This window comes from Clupea harengus, chromosome 12 (assembly GCF_900700415.2).
Source record: "Clupea harengus chromosome 12, Ch_v2.0.2, whole genome shotgun sequence".
In the NCBI taxonomy this organism is placed as follows: domain Eukaryota; kingdom Metazoa; phylum Chordata; class Actinopteri; order Clupeiformes; family Clupeidae; genus Clupea; species Clupea harengus.
The window spans coordinates 29,769,573-29,779,757 of record NC_045163.1 but is presented as its reverse complement, the minus strand read 5'-3'; the positions used below and the strand labels follow the sequence as shown (position 1 = coordinate 29,779,757).

At 46.0% G+C, this 10,185-nt stretch overlaps 1 protein-coding gene across 4 annotated transcripts in view; it reads left to right on the top strand.

Annotated features, from left to right (window-relative positions):
• The first annotated feature begins 1,394 nt into the window (after window positions 1-1,394).
• The window catches only part of LOC105903850 (A-kinase anchor protein 2), a 130,117-nt gene continuing 121,326 nt past the window's right edge, over window positions 1,395-10,185 (top strand). For 3 of the 4 annotated variants that reach the window (XM_031577998.2, XM_042709414.1, XM_042709413.1), the window contains exon 1: window positions 1,396-1,714. In XM_031577998.2, the coding sequence (XP_031433858.1) occupies window positions 1,689-1,714 (26 nt within the window). In that variant the 5' untranslated portion in view covers window positions 1,396-1,688. Of the gene's footprint in view, window positions 1,715-10,185 lie in introns of all 4 variants that reach the window. The other variant, XM_042709412.1, reaches the window with a different exon arrangement.

The following is a 10,185-nucleotide window of genomic DNA, read 5'->3' as shown; positions in this document are numbered from 1 at the left end:
GTATGTATATGTGATTTATGTATGTATGTCGGTGAGGTGTATAAGTGTATATGTGTATAAGCTACTGGATGACCTAAATTTCCCTCGGGATTAATAAAGTATCCATCTATCCATCTATCTATCTATCTATGTGGAGTTATTTTGGAGCTGAGGGGCTCTGAGCTGGCTCCTGATTGGACAGAGAAAGGGACAGGTGACTGACAGCTGGCCGTCCAAACACCTGCGTCCATCAAATTCCACAAAGTCCCTAAAGAGATGAGAAGCCACAGTCTACAGCCTCAAACATCAACGAATCACCTACACCAGACACCACAGTCTACAGCCTCAAACATCAACGAATCACCTACACCAGGCACCACAGCCTAAAACATGCCATATAGAGACCTTTCCTTCAAGAGAGACTTTTCAACTTCATTCTTTTTTTATCTTATGATATTGGCAATCTTTGACAAGTAGAACCCTAGACCTCTCATTCAACAGGTGCCTCTTATGTCAACACCTATAGAAATAAAACTAGTAACAAAATTTAGGAGAAATAAAATAAAATTTTCACAAAAACTACATTTGCGTTACCAGCCTAAAACATGCAGTGGAAATGCATCTTTGCTTTACAATATGTGCTTATACAAACTGTTTTATATCTTTTCTATCTATCTTCCAATAAAGCAGATGACAGGTATTACATCACAGTACAGTGTGTCTCACTTCAAGAAGATGCCACCTATGGTATGTTTGTCAATCCAGAAAAACCCTAGAAATGGACTGAAGCATCAGGGTTAGAGCTCAGTGTCTGCCCTCGCCGTCGGGTTAAAGGGGAGGAGCCAAGGGTTAGGTTAGGAGCCTCAGGGTTAGGGGAGGAGCCTCATGGTTAGGGGAGGAGCCTCGTGGTTAGGGGAAGAGCCAAGGGTTAGGTTAGGAGCATCAGGGTTAGGGGAGGAGCCTCAGGGTTAGGGGAGGAGCCTCGTGGTTAGGGGAAGAGCCAAGGGTTAGGTTAGGTGCATCAGGGTTAGGTTAGGAGCATCAGGGTTAGGGGAGGAGCCTCAGGGTTAGGGGAGCAGCCTCGTGGTTAGGGGAAGAGCCAAGGGTTAGGTTAGGAGCATCAGGGTTAGGGGAGGAGCCTCAGGGTTAGGGGAGGAGCCTCGTGGTTAGGGGAAGAGCCAAGGGTTAGGTTAGGAGCATCAGGGTTAGGGGAGGAGCATCAGGGTTAGGGGAGGAGCCTCAGGGTTAGGTTAGGAGCCAAGGTGAGGATATTGTCCAATAAAACCCTAACCCTGTTGTCTACACCAATAAAATGAGACGTAAACCGACAATGACCCTCCCTCTCCCTCTCTATCCCTCTCTCACTCCCTCTCTCTCCCTCACCCTCTTTCTCTTGTTCTCTCTGTTTCTTTTTTTTCTCCCCACCCTCCTGCAGGCGACAGTGTGGAGATGCGAGCCCCAAGCGAACACAGAGTGTGTGTGTGTGTGTGTGCGCATGTATGTGCGTGTGTTTCAAACACATAGCTCAGGATTGAGGAGGAGGAGGAGGAGGAGGAGGAGATCGCTCATCCTGCCAGGTGAAGGAGTCAAACGGCAACGTGGGATTGTGCGGAAGAAGAGGGAGTGTGTGGTGTGAGGTGTGTGTGTGTGTGTGTGGGTGGGAGAGAGACAACAGGAGAGAGGGTTGCCATTGCAGGACATATACCTGTATGGAGGATACTATCTTGGATTCAGAGTGAGTAAATCTCATATTCCTTTCTTTCTCTTTTTCTCCCTTACTCTCCCTCTCTCTCTCTCTCTCCTCCTCTCCTCCTACAGAAGAATCGGACATCATGGAAAGGTTACCATGGTAACAGTAGCTCAGGCAGGGATGCAGGCTGCGACAGCCGTTTCCCTCCTCTACCATCACCGCTCTGAGTGTGTGTGTGCATGTATGTGCATGTGTTTATATGTGTGTGTGTGTTTGTTTAATGTGTGTGTGAACATGCTTTGAACATGAGCCCTAATCATTCACTTGCCTGGCAATGCGCCAGCTCAGTCATTGCTCTCCGCTTGTGTGGTGTCGTGTCCCTAAGTGAGTGGGCTTGCTGGAGTGAGATTGCCATGGGGGAGCAGAGCGGCTAGCGTGAGCTTGCTATGGATAGCGTGCCACAGACAGGTTGTCTTGGGAGGACACAAGCTGCAGTGTGTCTCCAGCAGGGTGTTGTCCACTGATTCTGCAGAATAAGGAGGAGACATTGTCTGTGTGTGAGCCTGGGGGAACAGAGGTAGATGGACAGAAGGTAGATGTCTGTGTGTGAGTCTGGGGGAACAGAGGTAGATGGACAGAAGGTAGATGTCTGTGTGTGAGCCTGGGGGAACAGAGGTAGATGGACAGGGGGGCATCAGTGGATTTAGGGCAAAACTAACATGTCTGTGTGACAGGGAAACAGTGCATGGAGAGAAACACATGGAATATTCTCACTGTCCCTCTTCCTATTCTCAATCACTTTCTCTACGTCTCTTTTCTTATCTATTTATTTGATTCTTATTCAAATTTGTATTAATTTATTTTTGATGTTATGTATATAGATACTTGATTCCTATTCCTACTACCTTGCTGCTATGACAACTGAATTTCCCTCATGGGATTAATAAAAGTTTATCTTATCTTATCTTTTCTTAGACACGAGGCACAGAAACAGATCTCTCCCTGACTGTGTCTAATATGATAACTGTATGTATTATGATAACATCTACAGAATGACAGTGATATTGTGTATATTATGTAGTATATTGTGATATTGTGTGAATGTTAGATTAGAACAGCTGTCACTCGAGGTCCAGCTCACTTGGTCTGTCATCAATCAATCAATCAATCAATGAATTTGTTTATTTGATCAAGAGGGACAGTGTACATTCATGAACATTAAAATGTAAATGCACCCAATTATAGCCAAAAGTCTAGTTGCCATTGGCAGTCCCCCTGCCAGAGTGAAAAAGGCTATACAACCTTAAAAAAGGCATTCACGTATATCAAACATAACATTGACAATAAATAAAAAAAAAAAAAAAAAAATAAGATACAATACAATAAAATAAAATTCAATCCCAATATACAAGTTCTACTGCTTACCCACTAGTGATCACATTTTTGGTTATTTATCAACCATGTTTTGAGATTACTTTTAAAACAGTTGAATGAGTGGATACACTAGTGTATCCCCAGAGTCCCTCCTTGCAGATGGGAGGATCTGTCACTCGAAGTGCCATTAGCAAACATGAGGGCAATTAGTGTGTGTTGAGAGTCATGCATGATGCCGGCTGTGATTTGAGAGTCATGCATGATGTCAGCTGTGTGTTCTTTTGGGCATATGATTGCACTGCATTTGTGACATTATGACTACATTTTCCATGACACACTAAACCATGAAAACATTACCGGCTGGAAATCCTCTTGGAACCTCTCCCAAGGCAGAGGTACATTTAGTCATTTAGCAGACACTTTTATCCAAAGTGACTTACAATGTATACACATTTTACATTTATGGCACACTGCACATCAGGAGCAATTAGGGGTTCAGTGTCTTGCTCAAGGACGCTTCGACAGGGAATCGAACTAGCAACCTTCTGATTACTAAACGACTTCTCTACCTCCTGTACCACTGCCGCCCCAGGTAGAAGTGTGGTCCCCCCCCATGGTAGACCTCTCCCAGGGCAGAGGTAGACTTGTGTTCCCCCCCCATGGTAGCTGGCTCCGTAATGGATCCATAGGCTGGTTCCACACCAGCTCAGGACCACACCTGGCCTGGAGAGAGCACATGCACAGGGTTAGTGTAACCCAAACACAAGAGTTAAAGCAGGTTAGCATGTTAGCGTGCTAACCCAAACTCTAGAGGTTAAAGCAGGTTAGCATGTTAGCGTGCTAACCCAAACTCTAGCGGTTAAAGCAGGTTAGCATGCTAACCCAAACACTAGAGTTAAAGCAGGTTAGCGTGCTAACCCAAACTCTAGAGTTAAAGCAGGTTAGCATGTTAGCATGCTAACCCAAACTCTAGAGGTTAAAGCAGGTTAGCATGCTAACCCAAACACTAGAGTTAAAGCCGGTTAGCATGCTAATCCAAACACTAGAGTTAAAGCAGGTTAGCACGCTAACCCAAACACAAGAGGTAAAGCAGGAGGGTCTGAGGCAGATTCAGGAGGAGACAGAATTAAAAACATGAAGTCAGAGAAGATGTGTCGACTGTGATGAGAAGCACAGAGTTACCAGAGTGTCCAAAGGAAACGCTAGACATCTGCTTCTCATCTTAGAGCGCTTCCACTGAGATACTCCACAAATAGACACTTCAGGGCAGAAACGCTCATTTGAAAAAAGGGAAGTTTGTAGTCAAACAGAAACATTTCTTTCTCTGATTTCTGAGCCTAGTGTTAGATAGTGCTGTAGTGTAAGCTTACTATACTTACTATAGCTGGTCTTGTCTGTATCATGTACTTACCACTGGATGTCTGTATATATATTATGTACATCTACCAAATGCAGGCTATGTACAACACCTGTTGTTTCCCTTCCCCTTCTGCCACACAACCCTCCCCCCTTCCCCCCTTCCTATCTCCACCCGGCCGACCTCAAGCAGATGGGTTCCCCCTTATGTGCCGTGGTTCTGCTTAAGGTTCCTTCCTGACTAACAGGGAGTTTTTTCTTGCCCGTGTTGCCATTGTGCTTGCACTAAGGGGGTTTCAGGCTCTGGGCTCTGTAAAGCGCCTAGAGATAATTGTATTGTTATGGCGCTATATAAATAAAATTGAATTGAATTTAATTGAATTATAGTAGTACATTGTAGTGTAGTGTATTGTATTGTAGTGTATTGTAGAGTATCGCACACTGACCTGCAGTTGCAGTTCATGTGCATTCCAAAGCCCTGATCCATGCAATGTCTGTATGCAGACAAGGTGGAGTTAGAGCGGAGTTCTGGGCCACATGACAGAGGCAGACAAGGAGCAATAACTCTCAGCGTGTGGACAACACAAACACCTCACACACACAAAAACCTCACACACTGGACAACACAAACGCCTCACACACTGGACAACACGAACCCCAACCACACACTGGACAATACAAACGCCTCACACACTGGACAACACAAACAACACAAACACCTCACACACTGGACAACACAAACACCTCACACACTGGACAACACAAACAACACAAACACCTCACACACTGGACAACACAAACACAAACACAAACACCTCACACACTGGACAACACAAACACCTCACACACTGGACAACACAAACACCTCACACACTGGACAACACAAACGCCTTGCAGTTCAGCCTGTCGCTCCCCAGCAGGCTCTTAAACGTAGAACAAATCCTCTTTATTGCCTGAGAATGAGAATGCCTATGATTCAATAGCAAACAATGTAGGCAGCATTGATCAGGAAAATGGACCAAATTATTTTGTGTGTGTGATTATTGTTCCTTATTTCTACGCTTGAGTACTTGTGATATCTACAGATAATGTTCAATTGAATATATACACACACAATACACAGACATAAAAGACAGAAGCATAACGTAAAAAGTTGAAGTTGGATTTGAAATGCAAGTGTGAATAGTGAACACCCTTGTCGTGTGTGGTAGGCTAATGCTAATGCTAATGCCTAGCGGGTCAATTCAACAACGGCCACGAATGGAGTTCCCAAGCCAAATGTTATGTCACAAATTTGGGCACTTTTTGGCCACGTTAAAGCACTGAGGAGGTCACTCACCAAAAGAGAGTCTAGAAGACACTATAGCTTGCCTGTGGAACACAGGTTACTTTAGACACTATGTTGGTTTCCACGGCAACATCGTCACTAGCCGTGGTGTGATAATGTGCAGTAGGCTATGTTCCTTGTGCTGTTCCTGTTGCGCTGCGTATGAGCGTATGATAAAAGCGCTGAATCCAAACTGTTCATGGAAATGGTAATCCATATCATTGATCTTTTTGTTAAGGATATAAAGATACCGCTTTTCTTTTTAGAAAATCCGTACTGTTTGAAAAGAGAAAGAAATCCTCACAGCCCTACTTAGACATAAAGTGTGTCAAAGATGATAGTCGAAGGACTCCCACAAGATGTCTCCAATCCCTAAAGAACCCATCTCCTGAAGGGAGAACCCATCTCGTGAAGGGTCTAAGCCAAGACTCGAGTACTTGTACAGAGTGTATGTCATGTAATGTTATGTTATATTATGTTTGCTGTGTTATGCTATAGTAGGTTGATGTGTGGTGCCTTGTCCTAAGAATTTCAGTGCCTAGTCTGACCCTGTGTCATTCTGTGCATCTGACAATAAAAAAGACTTGACTTGTAAGCCTCCTAGGTTCTATGGGTTCTATGGGTTCTATGGGTTGTCCTGTTCTCTATGTGCAGACTTGCCTGTGGAAGTTGAACACTGTGCTGCAGCCCAGGTGCGGATGGGATGGATGAAGGGGTTGGAGAGACAGGGGGGGAGGGGGTTGGCGTGCAGGAGGTGTGCAGGAGGCGCGAGGGGCAGCGATGTGATTTATAGCTTCCTCTCTCTCCTCTCGTGGAGAAGCTGCAGCTGCGTGCCGTCTCGCTGGGACCCTGACTCGTCCAATTCTTCACATGCACAAAGAGTACTCAGCCAATATGCTCTCGCACAGAGAGTTCTCAAGAAATATGTAGGCTGCTCTAGATGGGAATCAATTAAAAAAAAAGAGCAGCTTTTTTTTTCTGCATGTGTGTTTTAGCTGAATCCACATTCTGTAAGGCACACTGAGGGATTAATGCCCACCAGAGGTGTTTGTGTGCAGTGTCTGTGTCTACAGACAACATGAATCCCCTTCAAAGAGTGATTGGTTTACGTGTCCCTTAGAATACATCCTTTCTCTTCCAAATACGTTCCCTTTCAACCACATCTATTTCCAACAAGCAAAAATAATAAATAGTTTATTGTGTGGTTGAGGCATGATTTATCATTCTATTAGAAATTGAACATAACTGGTGGGAGAATTGCAGGGTTGCTGTTGTTTATTGTTAGAGTGACAGGACTATGATGTTTGTGATGTTTGTTGTTGTTTATTGTTAGAGTGACAGGACTATGATGTTTGTGATGGTTGTTTATTGTTTATTGTTAGAGTGACAGGACTATGATGTTTGTGATGTTTGTTGTTGTTTATTGTTAGAGTGACAGGACTATGATGTTTGTGATGTTTGCTGCTGTTTATTGTTAGAGTGACAGGACTATGATGTTTGTGATGGTTGCTGCTGTTTATTGTTAGAGTGACAGGACTATGATGTTTGTGAAGGTGGCTGATAACTTTTCCTTGGGAAGTTGGAAGGTTAGGACATTCCTGGTATAATTTGTTCATCCGAAAGGTAAAGATAGCCTGTCACGTGATTAAAGCATCAATATTGAATCTTTTAAAACTCAGTTTTGTGATGCTAGGTTGCTGTGTGGGTCGAGTGAACCTCACCATGAAGTCCTTGACCAGAGAAACCCAGATCCCCAGTGTGTGTGACTCCTGTTCTGACTGAAGCGTTGAACCCTACCCCTAACCCTAACCCTAACCCAGATCCCCAGTGTGTGTGTCTCCTATTCTGACTGAAGCGTTGAACCCTACCCCTAATCCAGATCCCCAGATTCCTAAGGGTTAAGCATTTCCGATGTGCCCCTGACTCAAATCATCAAACATCCACTGACCTCAGATGATATCACCACAGTTCAAACTGTGTTCAAAACTTTTTCAATTCTTTTTTTTTTTTTACACAGACCCTTCCTGCCAAGAGCTGACGCGCTCCAGAACCGTTCGGATCATAAACACGCTGACATGCTCCAGAACCGTTCGGATCACAAACATAGCGATCATGAACGCGGGAAACATGTGAGCCTCCACAGGAGAGGCTCCAGACTTACAGTGCGAGTCTCTCGCTGGCCAGCGCTACAGCGCTACACACACACACACACACACACAAACCCATCAGATAGATAACCCCAACCCTAAACCCATCTAGCCCTAACCCTAACCCATCTCGCCGTCCGTGGACTGTGGACGGCTTATTTTCATTAAGGGATCTGGTTCTGGTTCTGCAGTCACTCAGAGAGAGGTTCCTAGGAGTCCAGTTCAGAGATGGGGGGAGCCATCGTCCAGTTCAGAGATGGGGGGAGCCATCATGATCATGGCCTCAATCCAGCCTCTGGAGATGCAGAAGCAGCACATGGTATTCATCAGATAGATAACCCTAACCCTAACCCATCTCGCCGTCCGAGTGGACTGCTTATTTTCATTAAGGGATCTGGTTCTGCAGTCACTCAGAGAGAGGTTCCAAGGAGTCCAGTTCAGAGAGAGGTTCCAAGGAGTCCAGTTCAGAGATGGGGGGAGGAGCCATCGTCCAGTTCAGAGATGGGGGGAGGAGCCATCATCCAGTTCAGAGATGGGGGAGGAGCCATCATGATCATGGCCTCAATCCAGCCTCTGGAGATGCAGAAGCAGCACGTGGTGTTTATCTCGATACAGGGAATGTGCCATCCTGGGTGATACTGTAGAGCCGATGCCTATGCTAGCTCCAGACCCACGCCTCTGCATGCTGACCCATGAGCCGATGCCGATGCTGTACAGTATACACTCTACAGTCATCATAGTCCATCACTCCACAGTCACTGTACATTATAGCAGGTCTGCTGGCCATGATGCTCCATATGGATTCGACTGAGCGGAAACTTCTCTCTTTGACATCTCCAATGAGCCATGCTCGGCAACGTAGCCACCTCCTCCAAAACCACACTACATAATTGATGACTTGGGTTAATTTTTTTGCAGCGTCTCTGTCCGGCCACCCCAACATCACTTCACCAGTTCAGCACTTGAGTCCTGAATGCAAACACAAGCCTAGCATTAGCTTAATTAGCGCTTTAGCACAATGGATTTGCCTGGACAAACATGGGGATTCCAGTCCCTACACCAAACAGTCTCTGTGTAGAGGGAGCGACACCTCTCTAACGATGTGTGCTGACTTTAAAGGAGCAGCAGGCAAAACCCCCCTTCTCCAGTCCCTTGTTTATTTACCCTAAGATTCCCAGCGCTCAGAACGTCGCACATCTGGAAGGAATTACCCCCCCCCCTCCACCCCTCCCCCCTCCCTCCCGCCCACTCTGCGCTGGCGAGGTGATGAGGTCACCGCTGCGTGGCTAACAGAGTCGCTTTTGTCTGCCGATGCCCCGCATGATGACGTTGCAGCCGACCCGCACCTCAAGTGGAAAGAGAGAAAAGAGAGAAAGAGAGAAAAGAGAGAAAAGAGAGAAAGAGAGAAAAGAGAGAAAGAGAGAAAAGAGAGAGTTAAGGTTGTGGCAGCCGCTAAGGGGCTGTCTGACATCCAGACCTCACTGCTCCTAAAAAGCCAAGAGCCCCACTGAGAGTTCAGATCCTTTCTCAAGCACTCCGAGACCAATGGTGTGACACGTGATGTGGTATTGGAGAAACAGGGTGAGGAGGGCTATTGAAACTACAGCGCGGAAGGCCACAATATGCCAGATAATTCCCTTCCCATTCAAGCCAAGTTCGTAATGGCTTAAATGTAATGGCTGAAAATGTTCAGTTGCTGAGATCCTCAGTCAAGGTCATTTCAGCTAGGTGTGTGAATGCACCATGTTTTTATATGAAAAAGAACTGGCTTGTGGATAGAGCAACTGTGTACTTTACAAGCAGTGCTGGGGTGGTGTAAATATGTAGCCACTGTTAAATGTTTCATGAACTCCACAGCGATCTGGTCAGGGCAAACAGACTAAACCTAGTGCTTGTGTCGTTGAGTAGTCTAAGCCAGAGCATGTTCACACACACACACACACACACACACACACACACACACACACACACACTCTCTCTCCCCCTCCCTGCCTCCTGTTGGAAGCCCAGGAGAGAGCCAGGAACCTCCTGTTGGAAGCCCAGGAGAGAGCCAGGAACCTCCTGTTGGAAGCCCAGGAGAGGCCTCCTCCTCTGTCTGGCAGTGCAGTGCAGTGACTGCTGTGAGCGCTGTGGTTCGGAGCCTATTTCCAGGAGTTACGTGGACAACCAGGCATTTCCACTCCGCACTGATGTTAACCGGCGCTGTGATTTAAGAGTTGTTCTGGCCAGGCCAACCTACTGTGAGGAAATATGTGAAACGGCGGTGCATTTGCTGGGGTTTGCTCCACTCTCTCTCTCTCCCTTTTTCTCCC